The 27,912-nt window shown below is 41.4% G+C and overlaps 1 protein-coding gene across 1 annotated transcript in view; it reads left to right on the top strand.

The window, feature by feature from the left end:
- Positions 1 to 233: 233 nt before the first annotated feature.
- Positions 234 to 27,912, top strand: part of LOC109906756 (ventral anterior homeobox 2-like) — a 39,439-nt gene continuing 11,760 nt past the window's right edge. The window contains exons 1-2 of the mRNA XM_020504619.2: positions 234 to 1,323; positions 5,486 to 5,673. Of these exons, the coding sequence (XP_020360208.1) occupies positions 1,062 to 1,323; positions 5,486 to 5,673 (450 nt within the window). The 5' untranslated portion in view covers positions 234 to 1,061. The remainder of the gene's footprint in view (positions 1,324 to 5,485; positions 5,674 to 27,912) is intronic.

Raw genomic sequence — 27,912 nt, 5'->3', positions numbered from 1 at the left:
ACGCGTCTATTATTCGGTTTAAACTAGTCGGGAGAGAAAAATCTATAGTGTCTTAAACTTAGAAATTAGAATAAAAAACAAGGGTTCCTTGGACTATATACTACATATACCGATCTGAGTCTGTTCACCAATCAAAGACTAGCCTGAGCAAACCGGATATTACGTTCCTAGTGACAGCCACTTTAGTGCACCCTGTCATTACAATATTGTCGATATACGACTGTCAAACCGGCAAGACTACAGCCACCAAGATCTAAAAAAAATCATACAATAGTTATACACAAGAATGGCATGGCCATGCCTTATATGGTTCGTTTTACCTTATGTGACCCTTTCCCCAATTTGAACACCCCCTCCTCAACGTTTTCTACACAGACATTATTGCGATCTCCAAATGCAGAAGACCCCGAGCAGACCACCAACAATCCAATAGCCGTGACCATGCCACCACAGCGCCGCCGAAACCAGCAAGTCAAACGGAGGTAAAGTAACTGATTTCAAGCCCATGCTCTGGGGTGCATGGTTGGAGAAAAGGTTCCTTTCTTGGATACAGAGTGAACTGACTGGCTTTGCAGAGACTAAGATAGATCATGCTGGTGGTTACACGATTGTCTTTCAGTTAATTTTTTACGTGGGTGAACAAGTATAGCACCTCCCAGTTTCTTTGGTCATAGATCTGGTCTCCTCTTGTAGGCTACACTCATTGTATACGTACAACATGCATTTTGGGTTTAGCGCGTATCTATAGCTGAGGAGGCTCGCTATCTGGCTTGTCCACAGGGCCCCCTCCTTCTCACCACATCCACAATCTCTCTTCTCTACTTCGGGCCGCAGGATAGTGCTGAAACATGCCGAGACACTTGCAGGGCAGCTCGTGTCCGTCGCAGGTCCGCGAGGCTGGTTCTGGTTTGTAGCCTAGCTGGATCTACTTTGTGGTGTAGTCTCCCCCAGCATATCTGAATATAACTATTGCAAAGGAGGGAAACAAGTTAAAGAATAGAAATAACTGCCCAATAACGAGGTGAAGAATACAGGAGATCTATACACCAATATTGGAATCGATGTTCGATCAAGCTACGACTATGGGCGATGGGATCGCCGAGGACCGCAACCACCACCACCACCACCACCACCGTGGATCCAACTCTCTGTACGGTGACCGGATGGACAAATGCCATATCGAACTTGGGAGCAGGTCGCCGGTGCAGAGTACAACCGATACCGCGGGTACATCGGCGTCAACCCCCACCTCCTCCAGTGAAGACGGACATGATAAACTGGACCCCGTGGACCCAGACTACTGCCAGAGGATTTTAGTTCGAGGTTAGTAAAATATTCTCTTTTTTGTTGTTGTTGAGAAAATGTACATCTAGAAAGATGAATTGCAGAAAGAGAGCACAGATTTTCTGCTAAATTTTCATAAAATTAACTTATTACTAGGCTATTATTTTTTAGAAGGATACGTTTACATCTACACTACTATTGCAATTAACTAATATTACACTACTTCGATAACAACTACTACTACACTGCTACTACTATACTACTTTTACGCTTACAAATAAACCAATAGTTTAAGTGATTTATTGTAAATAAAATCTGAAGGTATTCTCATATTCAGATGAAGATATAATACTATATATGTCTAATATAATTCAACATTAACATATAGCCATATATTCTGACAACAGGTTAGATTTTTTTTAAACTGCTCAACTATTCAAACTTCATCACATGTATTTACATCAATACTTTTATCAATCCCAATTTATATAATAATAATCAGTATCATAATATACATTATAGGATCACATAATAATAGCAGTACTTGCTTTGTACTATATGAGCCAACAAATGATTCAGTAATCATTGGCAAACAAAATATTTTTTAAACACAAACCATGTGTATGTCTTAGTGTGTGTTTACTCGTGGTCACGTTGTTGCCTTTGTTTGAGTTAAGGTATTGTTATCAAAAACGGGATAAGAAATCATCTAAATGGTCCACGCCCTCTTTGCTAAGAAAAAAAGGGAACCACATTTCTTGGTCTACGCCACCTCTGCATGGAATTCTCCAAAATATGTAGACTCACTAAATAGACCCCAGGAAAAAAATTAACCCCAGGAAGAGGTTCTGCTGCTTCAGCAATAGCTGATGGGGATCCTAATAAAATACTAAAAACTAAATAGTTATTTTTAAGAATGAATCAAATGTATTTCTGTGGATCTTAAGGCCTACAACCTATTTTAAAACGTGTTGACAGAAACTAAATAGTTTACATTTTAGTCATTAAATAGACTCTTATCCTAAGCAACTTACAGGAGCAATTAGGGTTAAGTGCCTTGCTCAATGGCACATCGACAGATCTTATAATTGTATGCAGCCATGATGGCAATAGTGCTTCAGTAGTTTGTAGTAAATTATGACAATAATCATCCTCCTCAGCAAACTTCCCGTCTCAAAGCACAACAAACACAGAGCCATGCGTCTTTCAGAATTAAAAACAAATATTAACTGCAAATCTATAAGGAAAGTATTGGTTTTTCATATTTGGTGTATACCAGTTACCTTTCAAATGTTTATATTTAAAACGCTATAAAATAGTTTCAGGAGTGTGAATTGTTAAAACATGTCACATTGTTAAAAGTGTGACCAAAATTATATAAAATGCTATACTTACATGTCTTGTAGTCGATAGTAATTAGGTTATGTGACTGACTAACTTAGAATTAAATGAATTGAATATGCATCTCTATAGTTTTGTTTAGTGCTTATAGACATATGTCTTTGCTCTGCTTAGCGGGGCTGTAAAATGCATTATGCTGTCAACAAACCCCAAACAATACAGGTAGCAAACATGTTTGGGAAGACTATTCTTATCAACAGTTTTAAAATGGTTTTATTTTTAATAATAGTCATAGTGAACAGAAAACACATTTTATTTAAGCTTATTCTATTCACAATTTCAAATTGACCACTCATTTCAAAAATATAATATCCATATCCCTTACCAGGATAGTTTTCACACGAATGTGGGATGCATATCAGGCTAACATGACATGTAGGCACTGACAATATCAATATCACACTTTACAAAATAAAGTTAAACTTTCCCCCCTTTGTGTGCACAATTTGATTTTCACCAAATGTGCAACTGGCCCATTCATTTGAACAATGATGATCATACATTGCCTACTGGAAAGTTCTACATCATTTAGTTAAATGCTCATGCCCAGGCCTTGAAACGGTGTCTTGGTGGGTGTGAATCTGAATAGAAAGACGGTAATTGTAGCAGGGAGCGACCTCCGCGGCAGACCGAGCTAGATTAGAAGTGGCGAGGGCGAGTTGAGCGCTGAATCCAAGTAAAATCCTTAGTCCCCGGTGTCACTATATGTTTTTAAAGCTGACGATTGAATGCGCTGGATACCTCGTGAGAACCCGGGGTCAGCGAAAGGTCAGCATGGCTGACCTGCGACGTCTCGATGCGCGTGCAAACTGTTTTAGAGGCCCTGCTGTAACGTTTAACATTGAGATGATTTTAATCTATTGTGTTATGAATGAATGGATGATGTATTAGTTGGAAATCATAAATATTCGAAATGTTAGAATGAATCTCTGCATGTCGCTCTGGCTAACACCATGCTTGCATGCCGTGCCCGAGACTATGCTGCATATAGGCCTAGATGCTATTTCCAGTGTAGGCAACACATATGGAGTCACTGATGGTAGTCTACGTCATACATAAATATCTATAAATTGTGCAATCTATAGGCTGTAGTCAATGGTGCAACCATATAAGTAGCCTCAATATATATACCACACACGTGACTGCAATGACAAAGGAAACAGATAGTAGACCCAATGGTGGTTACGCAGGAAGCAGTAGGCCCAGAGCCATGTATTTAGGTTATAGGCTTATGTTCCATTCTGTCAAGGAATTCTGAATTCTGAAGCTTCTAGAATTTGATGGACGTTTTGCTGGGGAATTGATATGGATTTAGGCGCAACATTATACGACAGAAATGCTATAGGGCTATACCTCATTTGACAGTTGTATTTTATTGTGGGAAACCAGCTGGGTTAGGCTATATGTATGTTTCAGATGTATATATCACTTATAGGCGGGCCTATCTATTGTAAAGACTATATTATTTCAAAATACTGGAAATTGTTTAACATCCGATTTCGGTGAGGGATTTAGAAAACATTTGGTTGATATATTTTATTCTCATATATTTAGTTTGATTAGTCACATTTTTTGGACAGTGGACGAAGATTATTTCATTGTTTTCAGTCAAACCACGTCCCTCTTTCTAGCCTACTTGAGGAGCGTTTCGTTGTTTTAACCATGTCTAGTATTGACTGACTGATAAGTATTAAAGACATCTCTTGATTAGGGCGGATTGTAGGATATGCATGGGACTATTGTGACTACGTAAAACGTGTTTAAATTTTTGTTTAAAAATATAGATTTTTCTATTCCTTCTACATTGACAGTCAGTTTGGACTTATAGCAACTTTAAACTTGTCAAGATAAAGTTGCACAATTAGTTTTACACTCAACAGCTATTTGGTATTGGTTTAATAGCATATTCCCCATAGCAAGACTTGGCATATGACCTAATTTGATATAAAAACACGCATTTCCTGATGTTGTATGTATTGAACCAAAAAATGTAATATTGTCCCATAAATTGCTATATTAAACGTGTATTGATGCATCAACTAGCCTAGGCTACATTCTCCAGGGTTCTAGGACGCATGGCAAATGTACAATTGAAATAGAACTCTGAAAACATGGTCTCCAAACATTCGCTCTCGCTGAGGCAGACAGTGCACGTAATATTTAGTAAAATTAGGTATAGTTTAGTAATGTGATAGGGATGTTTCTTTCAGCTCTAATTTTCCGGACTTCTGGCTATTACTTTTTGGGGAATATTCCCCAAACATATTGCAATGCAACAATGGTATTCCGATTTTTAAAATTCTTATTATTTGACCTTTACTTCCAGTTCCATGAGATAGCCTAATGTAGCCTACGCTCAGTTGGAAGTATGGGAAAACTATTCTAAGGCATCAGAACCTTAACATAACGGGTTATCTGGTGTTATCTGGTGCATTGAGTTGTATTTACGGACATTGTCATTCTTACAATATATACTATTTTACGCCCTTTCTGTATTTCTTTCCCTAGTAACTTGACTAGCCTACACTATAATTCCCAAGCATGCAAACTACACGTCAATTTCCTCATACTGAAAATAATGATCACTTCAAGGTTATTCTAAAATCGCGTGGGCCCTACTTATATGAAAGCACACATTTGTGCCATAAAGGAGCACAATGTTTAACTATATTTTCTTGGTCTGTCCAAAGAATTATGACATTGGTACAACAGCATATGCAATTGTAATGTTAAGCAAAGTAGCCTAAGACTATTATTTGTAATTGTGACATTTCACACTGTCCGGCTGCAATGTCCACAGATGCTAAGGGTACCATCCGGGAGATCGTGTTGCCAAAGGGTCTCGACCTCGACAGGCCAAAACGCACGCGGACCTCCTTCACTGCAGAGCAGCTCTACCGGCTCGAGCTCGAGTTCCAGCGCTGCCAGTATGTAGTCGGCCGAGAACGCACTGAGCTGGCGAGGCAGCTGAACCTGTCTGAGACACAGGTAAGAAACAGACATCATTTGACAGAGTATTTCCTCAGTCGTGGGGATAATAGATTGATATCCTGTTTTAACAATGAAGACAAATAGGAAGTACATTCAGGAGTCCCAATTTGTATAGGCTTAAATATTCAAATATTAGATTACATTTATTTTACCCAAAGACAGTTTGAGTTTCATGTTTAAATAGTTTATTTACCAGTTCAAAGAACATGTTTTTTGTTATCCCTGTGCTTATTGGTTTGATAAAGGTAACTTATTAGGCTGAGGTTATATCATACATTATAACTAATCGCTGTGCAGTGCAGTCACATCCAACTGGACACAAACATGTTGGATCAACGTTGTTTTAATGTAATTTGTTAACATGTTGTGAAGTGGAATCTTCGTGGAAAATGCATTGGAGTTGAAAAAAGTAATCCACATAAACAGTTTTTTTAGGGTAAAATTTCAACCACAGGATTTTGTCATCATGGAAACCAAATTGTAACATACAACCTTGTATAACATATCTTTGAATTTGTACTTTTAGACCAATGTCATATCTTGGTATGTCCGAAGGAAGAAAAACAATAGTCTGGGCAGCACCTCCTACTGAATTTATCTATCTACAGCTACCTTCTGGTGTCCCATCCATGGTTTTTAACCAAGCCCCACTATGCCATGTGTCACTGACTATTACCAATGTGCTGGCATGAGAATGATTGTTAAAAGATCTCCACTTAGCAACCGTGAATCTATTTCGTTTTTATCGAAGTTATAGTAGGTTTAACAGAGCAAATTAAATGTGACCATACTTTATCATGCTTTAAATCAACCCATAATTCAACAAGAATAGACAATACAATAGGTCTTGGGTTTCAAGCTCTGGTTGATTTAAAATGTAATGATATTTAGTGATATTGGTGCGGCAGGTAGCCTAGTGTTTAGAGCGTTGGGCCAGTCATCAGTAACCGAAAGGTTGCTGGATCGAATCCCTGAGACGACAAGGTAAAAAAATCTGTCGTTCTGCCCCTGAACAAGGCAAGTTAACTCACTGTATCTAGGCCGTCATTGTAAATAAGAATTAGTTCTTAACTGACTTGCCTAGTTGAATATTTAATTTTTCGGTTTTCAGCGCAACAAAATATCAACATTTGAAGGAGATATTTAAAGTTTGATTTGATTTAGTTCTACTTTGTTTTTTGTTAGCGATGTGATTCCAACATATCAATTATTAATTTGTGGACTGGAATTAAACTGTAATTAAAGCCAAACTAAATCAGTGGCAAATGTTGATATTTGGTTGCGTCGTCAACCAAAAACTATTCAATATTACTTTTGCAATAGAGTAAATAGCCCAAAATTAAGGTTATTTAACAAACTAATATAACATTCAACCTTAAAATGAGGAACACATCCATGGCCACATTTTGAGGTTACTGTAACTATAAATGTCTTATTATGTAATCATATAACGCGTGCAGGTTCAAGATAGCATGCATAGGTCATCGCAGGTTTGTGGAGAGATCTTCAAAATTGCTGTAATAATCTGAGGCAAATCTCGAACGGTATTGATCACTTGCACCATGTACTTTTAATGTAATCTCAACTGCAATCCAGGTCATTTGGCGCTGTTATTAGATGAAGCAGAGTGAAAACACATGCATCTGTTGTATAAATAAAATATCTGACATGGTATTCCCATTTGAACTTTGCTGTGCCTTTTTAAATGGTTGAAAGCGCATTGATAGACATTTGGGTGTCAACTAAACCAAAAATTCAGACCGTTTTTTCCACTGGAATTTGGTTGTGGTTTTAGAATTTGCTTTTAGTGATAGCACATAGGAAATTCTACTAACGTTTGGCTGTTACTTTGAGTGGGTGAATATAGGTGGTAATCTCATTGATCAACTTCTAAAACAAATATTGCGCTATTATCCAAGTTGGAATGACGTGGTGTGCTCAGTGGGATTCTATTGTATAATGTCTCTGAATTATTTTATACCTAACTTTTGTCATGTAGACTAAATGTATCTACTGAGGAGAAGCACGAGATGTAAACCTATTACATCTAAGACACGACCAATGTCTTATTCGGAAACTCCATATCATCATCATCATATAGCCTTGCATTTGCGCAATGGCTCCATTCTTGGGGCCTATCTACGAGTTCATAACCTATTGTCAGTGCTGACGTTTCTTTGCGGGAATTCATAGTAGCCCCATCAGCCAAACACCATCACGCCCTCGGCGATTTACACTAAGTATTCTATAATAATAACAATAACGATCATGTTAATATATTTATATTAAACTTTTTTTGCAACGATACAGTGTGTTGTATAAAACAAACTTCTCTAGACAACAGTAACAAGGGAAAGATGGATGGTTGTAAGGCTATACTATAGCCCGTGTCCTCCAAATGAAGGATAGAGCAATGATAGTGAATGACAGAAAACACGGTGTGAAAGAATAGGACAAAATGGCAACTAAAATATGATGGAAAACATCCATGGCCTCAATTGTCAACTGATGCCTTACTATGTCTCTGAAGCGAGTTGTGCCTATAGGAGCTGAACTATTTACACGGTAAGTTATCATTTCCGCAATATATTTAGTAGACCTAACGTAATGTGCAGCCTATACGTTTATCCCTGATAATGAGAGAGTGACATGGTTCATTATCGTCAAATGGTTGGTGTGAATGAAAACACTTGCTAGAGATGCTATAGGCCCCACTGGTCTGTCCAAGACTGCATCTCCCTCCATTTAGAACCACACCATGGTGTGACAGAAAACAACGATTGGCAACTAAAATATGATAGATAACATGGAGGATCCAGAACCTCATATGTTTTCTGTCAACGAATGCATTACTATGCCGCTGGTGTAATTATACGAGTTATGCCTATAGAACTAAACTAGTTACATGCCTAGTTATAATTCCCGCAACACATTTAGTAGGCTAGACCTATGTGTAGCCTGTACGTTAATTCCTGAAAATGAGAGAGTGACAGGGTTGATTATCGTCAAATGGTTGGTGTGAATGAAAACACTTGTTAGAGACGCTATAGGCCCCAGCCTATTTGTCGAAAGGGCCATTCAAGACCAAGTATTTCTAGTTCAACGGCATCTCCCTCGATTTAGGACCAATGAGAATCAGAATCAACTTTATTCACCATGTACATTCACATGTATGCTACCAGGAACTTGACCTGGTGAAATAGTGCTGACCACAATAAGCAGAACATACAGACAGAATATATGAACAAAGAATGTATACATGATCCACATACAGTATGTAGGCCTACACTATATAGATACAGCAACAACAGAACAATTAGCCTACACTATATAGATACAGCAACAACAGAACAATTAGCCTACACTTAGGTGTACTATTACACATATCTACATACAATTCTCCAGCGCATTTGTACTGCCCTTATACAGATAGATCAATAACAATGAGGGAAAGGAGACGAGACGAGGAAAGCAAGCCAATGCTTTTGAGATGCAGCCACTGCTATTAGCTGTATCATTCAAAGACGTGGCCTCTATTGGTTGACCTCTGCTCTTGAAGTGCTTTTGAGATTCTATGAACAGCGCTATAGAAGTTTAACACATTATTATTAGTATCTTTCTGAGGTTATTTGATTTCCAGGTCCACTTACGTAAGTGTGTGGTTTGAAACCATTATGTGTGGTTTGAAACCATTCCCATTGCTTCTTCGTTGTGAGAGCTTTCGCGAAATGCAGGATTTAGCGTGGAAATAATAGCTTTTATGAATACAATACGAACTCATCTTAACTCAAGGCTAGATTTAACTTTGATGGTCAGAAACACGATTTAATTAGCATTTTCAATTTCAAGGAGGCGGTGATAACCGAAATGCACGTTGGGAAAAAATGTACTCTGATTTCTGAGTACGTTAAGCCAAACTCATTCGTATTCATCCAGTGACGCCCTCGTTCAAATATTTCCATTCAAAGTCAAGTTTATTTCACAATATGAAATATCTAGAGGCCTACATTCTATCTACAACATTTTGTTTTATAGTCTATCTCCATGCAGCTTCATATTGAAGGGAAGAAGGTTCACCTACCACCATTGTCGACCATGTCCAATTTGCTATAGCCACACAAACAATCATGCGTCGAAAAGACACATCAAGTTAATTAAAAAGACAACTATGGCAATCTTATATCTAATTTTATCACAATATACCAGTAAACTTCAAACCAAGAGCATCACAAATCATCTTTTTGCTGTTAGGCCAAAACAAAAGAAGAGGTGGAACTATGTCATGGATGTTTTGGCCACTGTGAAGAATGTTTACATCAACATGTTCATCACTTACTGATATTTTTAAATGCCCATTCCATGCTATGACATCTCTTGTCGATTTCTTTCGATTCAAAAATAAGTGATTGAATTCATCAAATGCTATTCTTAATTTGATCATTTAAAGAGATCAAGCCTAATACGAATTCAATTCAATACATGGAATAGGCTCGTAGCTTAAACCTTAGCGCATCCAATAACGTCATAATAACACCTAATAACGCGTCATTTAACCCCAAATCCTTCCATGCTGTAAGATATTGCTACATTTTGACATTGTAAGCCCATTTATATTCACTAGCCTATTATAGTTGACTAACACGAAATATCGAAGTCCCGACAATATTGGGCCTAAATATATATATATTTTACAATAAGTTTAGTAAGTTTATTAAAGGCAGCGTATGCACACAAACAGATATAGCCTAACTCGTGATATTGCGCTCTTATAATATGACGTCAGTCATGTAAATTGTTTATTGTGCCGAAGTTCGTTAAGACATTTGCGCGGATTCCTAAGCACCATGTGTTTGAGGATATGGTCGTTGACCCAGGTGTCGTTGACCCAAACTAACTCGAATTAGTTTGGTCACGTATCAAAATTGCCCAGGCAATGAGGCATAGGCTACATTTGCTCAACAAAATACATACGGGAAATACTTTTTAACAGTTTCATTTAATCAAAAAAGACAGAAAATATAGAAAATAGTGTGCATGTTTTGCTGTTCAACTTGTACTAAGACAAATTATTAAATGAGGTGTCTGAATATGCTTCGGGCTACCTAAACCGTTTCCCAGTTAAAACAAAGTTTCCATGCCAGTTGTGCGTAAAAGCCTTGAGTTCACCAAGAGCTACATGCAAGCAAACTATTTTCAGGTTGACGTTTATTGGGAGAAGTCTTGTCCTTGAGGCAGAAGTGAGCGATTTCTGCTAGATGGACCAGCTGCAAAGTGAAAATGGTCTATATTGTAAAAATTCTTAAAAACATAAATGTTTTTTTTACATTTAAATTTAGGGTTAGGCATTAGGCTTATCAGTGTGGTTAGGGTTAGGCATTAGGCTTATCAGTGTGGTTAGGGTTCGGTTTAAAATCAGATATTATTAAAATCAGTTATTACTTTGTGGCTGTGCGAGCTAGTGACCACTGCAGAGCTGCCTCCAGAACACGATCCATGACGAAAACGCGAACCTATAAACTATTTGAGTCGGGTGAATAACCTGTAAAGTCAAACCCCTCCCTCATTCAGGCAACATCTCGCCTCTCCCCAGAGCCCAGCAGGTGGCTCCCCCTTCCCATGTAACGCGGCGGGGAGCCTCGCACCCTTGGCACGCTATGGAGTTTTCTTGGGGATGTCTGTTCTAGCAGGCTTAACTGCTCCAAGGAGGGATAATGTTCATATTATATCAGGAAATACATCCCTAAAGGCAGCGTAATTGTGTTACTATTGTCTCTGTCACTAACTTCTCTTTGTGTTCACTGCTAAAATGATTTACTCAGCTATAGAAGAAACACTCACATTGCATTTCGGGATGGTTCTTTGACTGTGCACCCCAATTGTTCTTGCTTGTGTTTTCTCCAATTGGTTTCTCGGACTCCTTGTTTTACATAAAAGCTTAAAAGTACATTTTGGATTGACCCTCGGTTAATACCTCCATACAATTTGGAGCACTTTCATCCCATGCACTCGTAATCTCTTACAATATTAATACATTTTCAATTCCGTTATTCTGTCTATCAGTCCACAGAGTACATTTTCAGTTTGCTTGAGAAACGCCTTTAGTCTGGGAATGCGCAGAAATGGCAACCTACGCTGAGTGTACAAAACATTAGGAACACCTTCCTAATATTGAGTTGCACACCCGTTTGCCCTCAGAACAGCCTAATGTCGTTGTTGCATCTACTCTACAAGGTGTCGAAAAACGTTCCACAGGGATACTGGCCCATGTTGACTCCAATGCTTCCCACAGTTTTGTCAAGTTGGCTGGATATCCTTTGGGTGGTGGGTCATTGTTGATACACAAAGGAAACTGTTGAGCATGAAAAACCCAGCAGCTTTGCAGTTCTTGACACACTCAAACCTGTGCGCCTGGCACCTACTACCATACCCAGTTCAAAGGCACTCTTGCTCAATCACCCTCTGAATGGCACACATGTCTCAATTGTCTCAAGGCCTAAAAATCCTTCTTCAACCTGTCTCCTCACCTTCATCTACACTGATTGGAGTGGATTTAACAGGTCACATCAATAAGGAATCATAGCTTTCACCTGGATTCACCTGGTCAGTCTATGTCATGGAAAGAGCAGGTGTTCCTTAATGTTTTGTACACTCAGTGTATTCTCCCTATATAGCAGGACCCTACTCATGCCCAGGGCTCTGGTTTAAATTATTGCACTATATTGCACCTATTGGGAATAGGGTGCCATTTCAGATGCACCGCAAACGGGGTCTAATGACTGTCTTTCACATCGAGACTGTCTTCGTTAGCACCTTTCATTGTGTTACCTTTTCATTTGAATTTGGTTGTAGATAAGCTACATTCCACAATGTGAGAAAGGAAGGTCTTCTAGGTGAGGGCTACCCTGGAGTACAACGCTTCAATCACCAGAACTGAAATGACCTTTACTGAAACCACGTTTAGTGAAAATACTTTTACTGAAATTACTTTTAACGGAATGGACTTTTCCGGAAATTACTTGTGCAGAAATTATTTTTACTGAAATGGTTGACTGAAATGACCTTTGACTCCGACTGAAATGATCATTTAGGCCAAAAATACAAACATTTTCCACCAAATACTTAAGTTAGTAAGGGTTTATCTTTTCACTTATGTAAATAATGACAGGTATCTTAATCTGTCACTTGACTCTGAGGCCTTGGCATAAAGATGTTGAGTCAACGTAGTTTCCATGTTATTGCAACGTTGGTATTATTACTCTATAGCAACGATGAAAACGGGTCGAATTTTGGCCAATGACACACGTTTGCATATAGAATCACACTGTTCCCATCAACACTGTTCCCATCCCACCTGGTACCAACCCACCTGGTACCAACCCACCTGGTACCAACCATGGGTCCACCATGACCAGGCCTTATTTTATTGACGTATTGCATTGTATCACTCTATTGTTCTCTAATGCCCATCCAGGGAAAAACATGATTTAATGGTGGAAGGGGCTGTTTAAAACTGGTTTATTCTGGCCCTGGGACAAATAGTAGAGGGCTAAGTTACAGAATGAATGGAATCCCACTAGTTCATGTGGAGCTTTGGACACAAGCTGGTCAGAGCTAGCAGCTGTGAGTGACCAAATATTTGTATATATTTTGATCTATCAAGGCAGCAAAGCTTGCTAAACATGCACATTTAGATAGGCTGATGAGCTGCTGGAAAACACCCACAACCATGTTTGTTTTAGAGACTTGTGTGTGTAGTACAGTAAGTGTAGTACAGTAAGTGTGGTACAGTAAGTGTGGTACAGTAAGTAAAATACAATAAGTGAAGGACAGTAGATGTGTGCATGTGTGTTGTGTTGATAATGGCTGTAGTGACATGTAGGTCTGCCATGCCTGTGTCTAACCTTCCAACACAGTGGTTTTGCAGAACTTAATGCAAGATAAATACCAGGTTAAATACTAACAGAAACAAAAGGTAATCTATTCTAATCTGTGCTGTACTGACCATGGATTTGCACGAGAGAGAGAGAAAGAGACAGACCGACCGGCAGACAGACAGATGACCGAGAGAGAAAGAGACAGACAGACCGATAGAAAGACAGACCGACCGGCAGACAGACAGATGAGAGAGAAAGAGACAGACCGACCGGCAGACAGACAGATGAGAAAGAGAGAGAAAGAGACAGACAGACAGATGACAGAGAGAGAGAAAGAGACAGACCGACCGGCAGACAGACAGACATGACAGAGGGAGAGAAAGAGACAGACCGACTGGCAGACAGACAGATGACAGAGAAAGAGACAGACCGACCGGCAGACAGACAGATGACAGAGAGAGAGAAAGAGACAGACCGACTGGCAGACAGACAGATGACAGAGAGAGAGAAAGAGACAGACCGACCGGCAGACAGACAGATGACAGAGAGAGAGACAGACCGACCGGCAGACAGATGACAGAGAGAGAGAAAGAGACAGACCGACCGGCAGACAGACAGACATGACAGAGGGAGAGAAAGAGACAGACCGACTGGCAGACAGACAGATGACAGAGAGAGAGAAAGAGACAGACCGACCGGCAAACAGACAGATGACAGAGAGAGAGAAAGAGACAGACCGACTGGCAGACAGACAGATGACAGAGAGCGAGAAAGAGACAGACCGACCGGCAGACAGACAGATGACAGAGAGAGAGACAGACCGACCGACCGGCAGACAGATGACAGAGAGAGAGAAAGAGACAGACCGACTGGCAGACAGACAGATGACAGAGAGAGAGAAAGAGACAGACCGACCGGCAGACACAGATGACAGAGAGAGAGACAGACCGACCGGTAGACAGACAGATGACAGAGAGAGAGACAGACCGACCGGCAGACAGACAGATGACAGAGAGAGAGCAGAGACTTAGAGAGCGGATCTGATCCTTATCTTAATAAAACCCAGGGAGGAGGGAGGAGCACTGAGGACGTATTAGAGAGATACATAACTCCTGTTTTCAAACATCAACTTGTCAGAATCCTTTACACACACAGCTCTACTAATACCTTCTGTGTGTGACATTCCTCTATCCCTCTGTGTGTGTGACATCCCTCTATCCCTCTCTATGTGTGTGTGACATCCCTCTATCCCTCTCTCTGTATGTGTGTGACATCCCTCTATCCCTTTCTGTGTGTGTGACATCCCTCTATCCCTCTCTCTGTGTGTGTGACATCCCTCTATCCCTCTCTCTGTGTGTGTGACATCCCTCTATCCCTCTCTGTGTGTGTGACATCCCTTGATCCCTCTCTGTGTGTGTGACATCCCTCTATCCCTGTGTGTGTGACATCTCTCTATCCCCCTCTCTGTGTGTGACATCCCTCTATCCGTGTGTGTGACATCCCTCTATCCTTCTCTCTGTGTGTGTGACATCCCTCTACCCCTCTCTCTGTGTGTGTGACATCCCTCTATCCCTGTGTGTGTGACATCCCTCTATCCCTCTCTGTGTGCGTGACATCCCTCTATCCCTCTCTGTGTGTGTGACATCCCTCTATCCCTGTCTGTGTGACATCCCTCTATCCCTGTGTGTGTGTGACATCCCTCTATCCCTCTCTGTGTGTGTGACATCCCTCTATCCCTCTCTGTGTGTGACATCCCTCTATCCCTCTCTGTGTGTGTGACATCCCTCTATCCCTCTCTGTGTGTGTGACATCCCTCTATCCCTCTGTGTGTGTGACATCCCTCTATCCATGTGTGTGTGACATCCCTCTATCCATGTGTGTGTGACATCCCTCTATCCATGTGTGTGTGACATCCCTCTATCCATGTGTGTGTGACATCCCTCTATCCCTGTGTGTGTGACATCCCTCTATCCCTGTGTGTGTGACATACCTCTGTGTGTGTGACATCCCTTTATCCCTCTGTGTGTGTGTGTGACATCCCTCTCCCTGTGTGTGTGACATCCCTCTATCGCTCTCTGTGTGTGTGACATCCCTCTCTGTGTATGTGACATCCCTCTCTGTGTATGTGACATCCCTCTGTCCCTGTGTGTGTGTGACATTCCTCTGTGTGTATGTGACATCCCTCTATCTCTGTGTGTATGTGACACCCCTCTGTGTGTATGTGACATCCCTCTGTCCCTCTCCTTCTGGCGAGCTCCTCTCTCTAGACTGACATTAACGGTCTTGGTGCTACACGGAATTTGTATGTAGGGGCCAGGAGTTTTTCCTGGACATATTTAATGACCGAACCAGGAAAAACCACGCTGTTCAGAACAGCACAAGAATAGAATAACATAAAAATAAAATAGCTTTGTGTTTCCCCGCAGGAAACTTCAGTCAGAGGTTCTATTGTACAACTTCCCAGCTGGTTTCCTAACAGATTGCTGGTGTAGACGGTTGCTAGGCCTGCAATAATTAATACTACATTTTCCTCATTCTGTATCTGAATGTGTTTGGATGCTGTTCTCTTGTGTTCCTCTCAGATGATTTAACACCTGAGCTTCTCCCATCTACTTATCTGTTGTCACTCATTAATTGCTTTGCTGTGGGGTCTTGCACTGACTACAACGTACAATTGAATTGGTTGTCCTGGTCTTTGTTAATGCCTTTCACCAAGGTTGCAGATAGCAGGGGTCTGAGTGTGTGTGTGTGTAGGTGTGTGTGTGTGTGTTTTTCTCTCTCTGTTTCTGTGTGTGTGAATGTATTTCACTGTGCATTGTTCCCAGTAACTCCTAGACATACAGTGTCTGGCCAGTCGTCTGGAGCATTACATAGTCCCACAGATGTCTGAGAGAGAGAAACAGAGACAGTGACAAAGACAGAGAGAGAAAGAAAGAGAGAGTGCGAGAGAGACAGAGACCAAGAAAGAGATCATGTAAAAGACGAATGTATAGGGAGGGAAGCAACTAACTTCATACAATTCTACACATTTAGCATTTAGCATTTTTAAAGAAAATGTCCTGCAATTCTACACATTGCCATGGGTCAGAGAGAAAATGTTGCAGTTTTACAGCTAATTTCCTGTAATTCAAATTTCATGACATGTTCATATCCTATCTGGGGAACGGAGGAGGGGACGACCATAGAGATCCTATTAAATTCCAAGAGGAGCTGTGTCATAAACCCTCAAAGTTCCAGAATGGTTACATATTGATCAGGAAGAAATCCAAATCAGTCTAATTGGAATGAATGGCAGAAGAGGCATAATACCGATTTGACTTATGCAGGAAAATAAAACTAAGGCATGTGATGTATCAGACATTGTGTCATAGAATTATTGTCAACCTAAAGTATTGTAATATAATCATAAATACAATTTACATGTTTGTTTTTTTTAAACCAATTTTTCTGTATAAACAGCCTCCAAAATATACGTGAACAGACCATAAACGTCTTCATTGTTGTTTTCTTGGAAAGCTGAGTGATATTATATGATACAACATCAGTACTGGTTCCATTTCCTACTGTGGTGGAAATTCTACCTTTAACTAATAATGAGGAGAGGCAAAGTCAATAATCAGTCAAGGTACTACTTTTATTAATACAATTATTGCAGTATGGGAGCCGGTCACACCACACACACACACAGTGAATGGAGTGAGAGCCCCCTGCACAAAGAGTCTGGAAGCCTTATATAGTCACGCTATCTTATGCAAGCATCTGCAAAACACATGATCGTATGTGTGTGTATGTGTGTGTATGTGTGTGTGTGGAGAGAGACGAAACTGGGTTATGGGGTACAGGCTATAATGAAAATGTTGTCTCGTTCTGTCGCAACTGAGTGAGGACAATAGGTGCCAATGTGACAGGAAGTCACTCCCAGACATACTTCCTCTCACAGTAGCTCAACGGTTCCCCCAAGTTGGGCGAGCAAGCGCCTTTGACTGTCGGCCCAGAGGATGTATGGTCCTACCCCTACACACATACACACAAGCATGAACCTTTTCACCCAGAAACTGGCTCCTAACAGAACCACAGCCTTATCCCTGGTGTTCAGGACATAACACATTGCTCTGAGGAACCACTTTCTGTCAGGTCTTGGCTGAATGACCCCATGACATCATGGGGTCATTCTACACACAGAACAGTTAGGCCTGTTCTATCTTAATACACACACACACGTTTCTGTCTTATATGATTAGCCTAATGCCGAGGCTTAAAGAAGGATATTTGAGTACACAAGCATTAGTAAGGTTTAACAGAAAATGCCCTCTCACAACTTGTCTAAGTCCTGTCAGCTACTGATTTCAGCCAGTGCGTGGATTGACTTTGTTGTTTGAATGGAATGTTGACATATTGACAGTTAATTTGAAAAAATAATGGAATCATTCCTCTAAAACTGGCTAGCTAGCTAACAAACACTGAGTACAGATACATTCTTAAAATTAATTATTTTACACAATATCTTATCGTGGCACTAGCAAACCACGGTGGACCAACTCTCTGACAAAAATGGCTGACCTTTGGACCATCAGAAGAAGGATCATGTCCATTCTGGTATTATAATTCCTAATTCCATAGGGGTGACCTCCAGGTCCTTGCAGGGGCCAGGCGGGTGTGTAGTATGCCAGTGTAAACAGTACAGAGTTAAGACGCTGGCTCAGGAGGAGCTCATTGCCCCTCATCAGCTTAGCTAATCAATCAAATTCTATTCATCTGTCTGCTCATATGAATCAATAAAATAATATTTCTTTATTGATCTGAGAGGGATGTGGTAGGGGACATGATAAGGCAATTAAGTAAAGTAGGGCATTTGTCAATACATACAGGTGCATGACAATTCATTGCTAAGGACGATACACAATTGGACCCAGCAATGACACGCTGAAGGATGTGTGTGTGTGCATGCGTTTCAGGTCTTCCTGTTATTCGCCGGGCAATGCCGTAATGCTGTTATCTCCTGGATCATTGGATTAGCAAGAACAGAAACCCGCAACATCCATATGGATAGAGTATTCCTTAGAACACACTGCCTGGAATCCCTGCCCCCGTGTCCAGATAACACACCCACGCACGTAGGCTATACAGACACACACTTATACACACGCAAATGCGTCTGACACACCCACACACATTTGTAGCCGAGTGGTAATTATTGAGGGTTGTCTCATGAACTGCATATCCCTAGTGTTAAGCCCTGTTCAAGAGTCCATTTTATTGAGTAGTTGTTTGTAGCACATTGAGATGTGTGGCATATTCCACCATCTGTAGCCACCATCTGTAGATTAACTATGTCAGGCTGCAGTGCTTGGACTCCACCACACAGAGTGCTGTGGCGTGGTAGGAAGGAACAAGGGAGTGGTGAAGAAGTTAGGGGTATCCTCTTAGGCTGTGTTTACACAGGCAGACCAAATCTGATTATTTTTTTCCCCATTAATTGGTCCTATGACCAATAACATCAGATCTTTTTCAGAGCTGATCTGATTGGTCAAAATACTAATTAATTGTGCTGTCCCTGTAAACGCAACACACACACACACACACACACACACACACACACACACACACACACACACACACACACACACACACACACACACACACACACACACACACACACACACACACACACACTGTGAGCCTAATTCCCTTATCCAAACCTCGACGTCACAGAACTGTTGGAAGAAGGGCCTGGTCCACCTTGGGGCGGAGCAGGGGGCGGGACAGGGAAGGGGACAGAGCGCGAAGCAGAGGGCCTAATAATAGTCCCAAGTGCTTTTGCACTAAGAAGGATTAGGGAGCCACATCTATCAGCGATTCGCTAAGACTGGGTTGACCCTTGGCTGAACCTGCTTGGACATGTGTTTCAGTAATGCAAGGGAGGGATGGCAGGAGAGAGGGAAGGAGGGATGAGCTTGGGCACGAGGGCAAGAGGTATCAGAACAGATATAGGAGAAAGGGAGGATGTAAGAGGTCTAGGAGGCAGGGAGTGGTAGAAGCTAAGAGCTAGGAGGTAGGGAGTGGTAGAAGCTAGGAGCTAGGAGGTAGGGATTCGGATGGGGAGAGACAGAGGGGCCTGGTGTTAAGACAGCATGTGGCTATTGGAGAGAGAGAGAGGCTGTGGAGGAAAAGGACAGCGTGGAGCTCTGTACATACACTCGCCATATAGAAAAGTAGTCATATTCATCTATGTAGAATGTTACCATACAGTTTCCCTATGGAAAACTAAGTCATTGTTACAATACAATTTCCCTATGGAAAACTAAGTCATTGTTACAATACAGTTTCCCTATGGAAAACTAAGTCATTGTTACAGTACAGTTTCCCTATAGAAAACAATGTCATTGTTACCATACAGTTTCCCTATAGAAAACAATGTCATTGTTACCATACAGTTTCCCTATGGAAAACAATGTCATTGTTACCATACAGTTTCCCTATAGAAAACAATGTCATTGTTACCATACAGTTTCCCTATAGAAAACAATGTCATTGTTACCATACAGTTTCCCTATGGAAAACTAAGTCATTGTTACAGTACAGTTTCCCTATAGAAAACAATGTCATTGTTACCATACAGTTTCCCTATAGAAAACAATGTCATTGTTACCATACAGTTTCCCTATAGAAAACTAGGTTATTGTTGCCACACAGTTTCCATACAGAAAACTAAGTCGTTGTTACCATACAGTTTCCCTACAGAAAACTAAGTCATTGTTACAGTACAGTTTCCCTATAGAAAACGAAGTCATTGTTACAGTACAGTTTCCCTATAGAAAACAATGTCATTGTTACCATACAGTTTCCCTATAGAAAAGTAATGAATTGTTCTCTTCGTACGAAGTGAGGCAATCTGATGTTCATCACGTGTAGGATCAGTGGGGTCATGGGAGGAGTCACGGGGGAAGTCGCGGAGTGGACCGCTGAGCCTTTCACAGGGTCACAGAAAGTGTTAGAAAGATTGTCAGCAGGTGCCCTGCGTAATGGAGCTAGGCTTTTCTCCCACATAGCCTCTCTTAGAGAGATTAACTAGCTCTCACTAGTACAACTACAGCTTATAAAGGTCATTCACAAGGCCTTATAGGGCATTCATAAGGCTTTATAGGGCCTTCAAAAGCCATCATAAGCACTATACATAGAGGGGTAATAACAAGTCATTTATTAAAAGTCAACCAATGTAAAGGCTGATAAAAAATGCTACAACATTTTGGCTCACCTAATCCTTTTAATATAGCATTACATTTTGGCTCACCTAATAATTTTAATATAGCATTACATTTTGGCTCACCTAATCCTTTTAATATAGCATTACATTTTGGCTCACCTAATCCTTTTAATATAGCATTACATTTTGGCTCACCTAATCATTTTAATATAGCATTACATTTCCGTAGGAAAATCTAAACCTCGACATCATAGAACCATAGGAAGATGGGCCTGGTCCACCTCGGAGCGGGGCAGGGTGCGGGACAGGGAGGGTGACGGAGCGCGAAGCAGAGGGCCTAATAATAGTCCCAAGTGCTTTTTTACTAAGAAGGATTAGGGAGCCACATCTATCAGCGATTCGCTAAGACTGGGTTGACCCTTGGCTGAACCTGCTTGAATATGTGTTTCAGTAATGCAAGGGAGGGATGGCAGGAGAGAGGGAAGGAGGGATGAGCTTGGGCACGAGGGCAAGAGGTATCAGAACAGATATAGGAGAAAGGGAGGATGTAAGAGGTCTAGGAGGCAGGGAGTGGTAGAAGCTAGGAGGTAGGGATTCGGATGGGGACAGTCAGAGGGGCCTGGTGTTACAGCATGTGGCTATTGGAGAGAGAGAGAAAGGCTGTGGAGGAAAAGGACAGCGTGGAGCTCTGTACATACACTAGCCATATAGAAAAGTAGTCATATTCATCCTTGTACAATGTTAGAATACAGTTTCCCTATGGAAAACTAAGTCATTGTTACCATACAGTTTCCCTATAGAAAACTAAGTCATTGTTACCATACAGTTTCCCTATAGAAAACTAAGTCATTGTTACCATACAGTTTCCCTATAGAAAACTAAGTCATTGTTACCATACAGTTTCCCTATAGAAAACTAAGTCATTGTTACAATACAGTTTCCCTATAGAAAACTAAGTCATTGTTACAATACATTTTCCCTATAGAAAACTAAGTAATTGTTACCATACAGTTTCCCTTTAGAAAAGTAATGAATTGCCTCACTTCGGTCTAAGAGAACAATCTGATGTTCATCACGTGTAGGATCAGTGGGGTCATGGGAGGAGTCACGGGGGAAGTCGCGGAGTGGACCGCTGAGCCTTTCACAGGGTCACAGAAAGTGTTAGAAAGATTGTCAGCAGGTGCCCTGCGTAATAGAGCTAGGCTTCTCTTAGAGAGATTAACTAGCTCTCACTTGTACAACTACAGCTTACACCAAAGTACTGAGTAAAGGGTCTGAATACTTATGTAAATGTAATATTTTTTAATTTACATTTTTAATCAATTTAGCAAACATTTCTAAAAACCTGTTTTTGCTTTGTCATTATGGGGTATTGTGTGTAGATTGCTGAAAAAACAAAAGTATGTAACGTACAAAAAAATGTGGATAAAGTCAAGAGGTCTGAATACTTTCCTAAGGCACTGTATACAGAGCCCCAGATGAGCAATGCCCTGGGTTAGCCCAAACAGTTGTCTTAACACCTAATCCAACCCGGCACAGACCTGTCCTGTCTTCAGCTTGTGTAGTAGTGGACACAGGCCTACCCTGTAGCAGTCCAGCTATCCTGCATGTTGCACCCTTGGTCTATCCTCGATACTTCCGGCACCGACAGAGATGACCGCCTCGCTTCGTGTTCCTAGGAAACTATGCAGTATTTTGTTTTTTTACGTGTTATTTCTTACATTGGTACCCCAGGTAATCTTAGGTTTCATTACATACAGTCAGGAGGAAGTACTGAATATAAGAGCAACATCAACTCACCATCATTACGACCAGGAATATGACTTTCCCGAAGTGGATCCTGTGTTCTGCCTTCCACCCAGGACAATGGATCGGATCCCAGCTGGCGACCCAAAACAACGACGTCTTAAAAGAGGGAAACGAAGCGGTCTTCTGGTCAGGCTCCGGAGACGGGCACATCGCGCACCGCTCCCTAGCATACTACTCGCCAATGTCCAGTCTCTTGACAACAAGGTTGATGAAATCCGAGCAAGCATTCCAGAGGGACATCAGAGTCTGTAACGTTCTTTGCTTCACGGAAACATGTCTCACTCGAGAGACGCTAGCGGAGTCGGTGCAGCCAGCTGGTTTCTTCACGCATCGCGCCGACAGAAACAACCATCTGGTAAGAAGAGGGGCGGGTGTATGCCTTATGATTAATGAGATGTGGTGTGATCATAACAACATACAGGAACTCAAGTCCTTCTGTTCACCTGACTTAGAATTCCTCACAATCACATGTTGACCATATTATCTACCAAGGGAAATCTCTTCGATTATAATCACAGCCGTATATATTCCCCCCCAAGCAGACACATTGATTGCCCTGAACAAACTTGATTTTATTCTATGCAAACTGGAAACCACATATCCTGAGGCTGCATTCATTGTAGCTGGGGATTTTAACAAGGCTAATCTGAAAATAAGACTCCCTAAATTGTATCAGCACATCGATTGCGCAACCAGGGCTAGTAAAACTCTAGATCATTGTTATTCTAACTTCCGCAACGCATATAAGGCCCTCCCCCGCCCTCCTTTCGGAAAAACTGACCACGACTCCATTTTGTTGCTCCCAGCCTACAGACAGAAACTAAAACAAGAAGCTCCCGTGCTCAGGTCTGTTCAACGCTGGTCCGACCAATCTGATTCCATGCTTCAAGACTGCTTCGATCACGTGGATTGGGATATGTTCCGCATTGCGTCCAACAACAACATTGACGAATACGCTGATTCGGTGAGCGAGTTCATTAGAAAGTGCATTGTCGATGTCGTACCCATGGCAACGATTAAAACATTCCCAAACCAGAAACCGTGGATTGATGGCAGCATTCGCGTGAAACTGAAAGAACGAACCACTGCTTTTAACCAGGGCAAGGTGACCGGAAACATGACCGAATACAAACAGTGTAGCTATTCCCTCCGTTAGGCAATCAAACAAGCTAAGCATCAGTATAGAGACCAAGTAGAGTCGCAATTCAACGGCTCAGACACGAGGTATGTGGCAGGGTCTACAGTCAATCACGGATTACAAAAAGAAAACCTGCCCCGTCTCGGACCAGGATGTCTTGCTCCCAGGCAGACTAAATAACTTCTTTGCCCGCTTTGAGGACAATACAGTGCCACTGACAAGGCCCGCTACCAAAACCTGCGGACTCTCCTTCACTGCAGCCAATGTGAGTAAAACATTTAAATGTGTTAACCCTCGCAAGGCTGCAGGCCCAGACGGCATCCCCAGCCAAGCCCTCAGAGCATGCGCAGACCAGCTGGCTGGTGTGTTTACGGACATATTCAATCAATCCTTATCCCAGTATGCTGTTCCCACATGCTTCAAGAGGGCCACCATTGTCCCTGTTCCCAAGAAAGCTAAGGTAACTGAGCTAAACGACTACTGCCCCGTAGCACTCACTTCCATCATCATGAAGTGCTTTGAGAGACTAGTCAAGGACCATATCACCTCCACCCTACCTGACACCCTAGACCCACTCCAATTTGCTTAAATAGGTTCCCAGACAACGCAATCACAACCACACTGCACACTGCCCTAACCCATCTGGACAAGAGGAATACCTATGTGAGAATGCTTTTCATCGACTACAGCTCAGCATTTAACACCATAGCAGCAGCGCCTCTTCAACCTCAGGAGGCTGAAGAAATTCGGCTTGTCACCAAAAGCACTCACAAACTTCTACAGATGCACAATCGAGAGCATCCTGTCGGGCTGTGTCATCGCCTGGTACGGCAACTGCTCCGCCCACAACCGTAAGACTCTCCAGAGGGTAGTGAGGTCTGCACAACGCATCACCGGGGGCAAACTACCTGCCCTCCAGGACACCTACACCACCACCCAATGTCACAGGAAGGCCATTAAGATCATCAAGGACATCAACCACCCGAGCCACTGCCTGTTCACCCCGCTATCATCCAGAAGGCGAGGTCAGTAAAGATGCATCAAAGCAGGGTTCGAGAGACTGAAAAACAGCTTCTATCTCAAGGCCATCAGACTGTTAAACAGCCACCACTAACATTGAGTGGCTGCTGCCAACACACTGACTCAACTCCAGCCACTTTAATAATGGAAATTGATGGAAAATGATGTAAAAATATATCACTAGCCACTTTAAACAATGCTACTTAATATAATGTTTACATACCCTACGTTACTCATCTCATATGTATATACTGTACTCGATACCATCTACTGCATCTTGCCTATGCCGTTCTGTACCATCACTCATTCATATATCTTTATGTACATATTCTTTATCCCTTACACTTGTGTGTATAAGGTAGTAGTTTTGGAATTGTTAGGTTAGATTACTCGTTGGTTATTACTGCATTGTCGGAACTAGAAGCACAAGCATTTCACTACACTCGCATTAACATCTGCTAACCATGTGTATGTGACAAATACATTTGATTTGATTTGCTCTGCTATCCTACATCTGTTCTGCCCTGCCCAGCCCTGCTCTGCCTAGCCCTGCCCTGCCCAGCCCTGCTCTGCCTAGCCCTGCCCTGCCCTGCCCTGCTCTGCCTAGCCCTGCCCCGCCCTCTTGGCACATCTAAAGCCTATTCTTTTGGGGTGTTGCTATAGGCCATAATGTGCTAACAGTCAGTATCTAAATAATATGTGTGAAATGCTTGATAGTGTATGTGATGTAGACAGAGAGGTCTACTTTCTTGGGGACCTGAATATTGACTGGTGTTCATCAAGCTGTCCGCTCAAGAGGAAGCTTCTTACTGTAACCAGTGCCTGTAATCTGGTTTAGGTTATTAATCAACCTACCAGGGTGTTTACAAACACTACAGGAACAAGATCATCCACATGTATCGATTCCATTTGTACTAATACTGTAGAACTTTGTTCTAAAGCTGTATCCGTACCCATTGGATGCAGTGATCACAGTATAGTGGCTATATCCAGGAAAGCCAAAGTTCCAACAGCTGGGCCTAAAATAGTGTATAAGAGATCATACAAAATACTTTGCTGTGACTGTGGATGATGTTAAAAATATTTGTTGGTCTGATGTGATTAGTAAGGAGCATCCAGACGCTGCACTTGATGAATTGATGAAATTGCTTCTTCCAATTATTGATAAACATGCACCTGTTAGGAAACAGACTGTTAGGCCTGTTACGGCGCCATGGATTGATGAGGAATTGAAAAACTGTGTGGTTGAAAGAGATGGTGCAAAAAGAGTGGCTAATAAGTCTGGCTACACATCTGACTGGCCACCTTACTGCAAATTGAGAAATAATGTGACTAAACTCAACAAAAAGAAGAAGAAACTTCATTATGAAGCCAAGATCAATGACACAAGGAATGATGGGAAACAAGTGTGGAGTACTTTAAATGAAATTATGGGCAGAATGACACATTCAACTCCATCTTATTCATCACAAAACCGTTTGACGTTGCCAATTATTTTAATGATTATTTCATTGGCAAAGTGGGCAAACTTAGGCAGGAAATGCCCACGACAAACAGTGAGCAATTATATTCATGTATAAAAAAAAAAATTAACTTCATTATTAGTTTTTTTATACATGAATATAATTGCTCACTGTTTGTCGTGGGCATTTCCTGCCTAAGAAAAGCAGGGCAATTTTTCATTTTGTAAACTTAGTATGGGAGAGGTGGAAAATTATTGTTAACTATCAATAATGACAAACCTCCTGGCATTGACAACTTAGATGGAAAGCTAATGAGGATGATAGCTGACTCTATAGCCACTCCTATCTGTCATATCTTTAATCTGAGCCTAGAGGAAAGTCTTTGTCCTCAGGCCTGGAGGGAAGCCAAAGTAATTCCCCTACCCAAGAGTGGTAAAGCGGCCTTTACTGGTTCTAACAAGAGACCTATAAATAAGCTTGCTGCCAACTCTTAGCAAACTGTTGGAAAAAATGGTGTTTGACCAATTACAATGCTATTTCTTTGCTTATAGAGAAGGGCACTCAACATGTACACATGTGATGATTGGTTGAAAGAAATTGATAATAAGAAGATTGTGGGAGCTGTACTGTTAACTTTCAGTGCAGCCTTTGATATTAGTGACCATAACCTGTTGTTGAAAAAACTTATGTGCTATGGCTTTTCAACCTCTGCCATATCATGGATTCAGAGCTATCTATCTAATAGAACTCAAAGGGTTTTCTTTAATGGAAGTGTCTCCAATGTCAAACATGTAAAGTGTGGTGTACCGCAGGGCAGCTCTCTAGGCCCTCTATACTCTTTTCTATTTTTACCAATGACCTGTCACTGGCATTAAACAAAGCATGTGTGTCCATCTATGCTGATGATTCAACCATATACACATCATACACCACAGCTAATGAAGTCACTGAAACCCTTAACAAAGAGTTGCAGTCTCTTTTGGAATGGGTGGCCAGTAATAAACTGGTCCTGAACATCTCTAAAACTAAGAGCATTGTATTTGGTGCAAATCATTCCTTATGTGCTAGACCTCAGCTGAATCTGGCAATGAATGGTGTGGCTATTGAACAAGTTGAGGAGACTAAATTACTTGGCGTTACATTAGATTGTAACCTGTCATGGTCAAAACATATAGATTCAATGGTTGCAAAGATGGGGAGAGGTCTGTCCGTAATAAAGAGATGCTCTACTTTTTTGACACCACACTCCAAAAAGCAAGTTCTGTTTTGTTTAATCTTGATTATTGTCCAGTCGTGTGGTCCAGTGCTGCAAGGAAAGACCTAGTTAACCTGTAGCTGGCCCGGAACAGAGCGGGACATTTTGCTCTTAATTGTAATCAGAGGGCTAATATTAGTACTATGCTGCCAGTCTACCTTGGCTATGAGTTGAGAGACTGACTGCATCACTTCTTCTTTTTATAAGAAACAATAATGTGTTGAAAATCCCAAATTGTTACACACAGCTCTGACACACACTTATCCCACCAGACAGGCCACTAGGGGTCTTTTCACAGTCCCCAAATCCAGAACAAATTCAAGAAAACATACAGTATTATATAGAGCCCTTATTGCATGGTATTTCATTCCATCTCATATTGCTCAAATAAACAGCAAACCTGGTTTATAAAAACAGATAAAGCAACACCTCGAGGCACATGCCTCTCCCCTATTTAACCTAGATAGTTTGTG

Source organism: Oncorhynchus kisutch, linkage group LG16 (assembly GCF_002021735.2).
Source record: "Oncorhynchus kisutch isolate 150728-3 linkage group LG16, Okis_V2, whole genome shotgun sequence".
NCBI lineage: Eukaryota > Metazoa > Chordata > Actinopteri > Salmoniformes > Salmonidae > Oncorhynchus > Oncorhynchus kisutch.
This window is presented reverse-complemented; position numbering and strand designations above follow the sequence as displayed.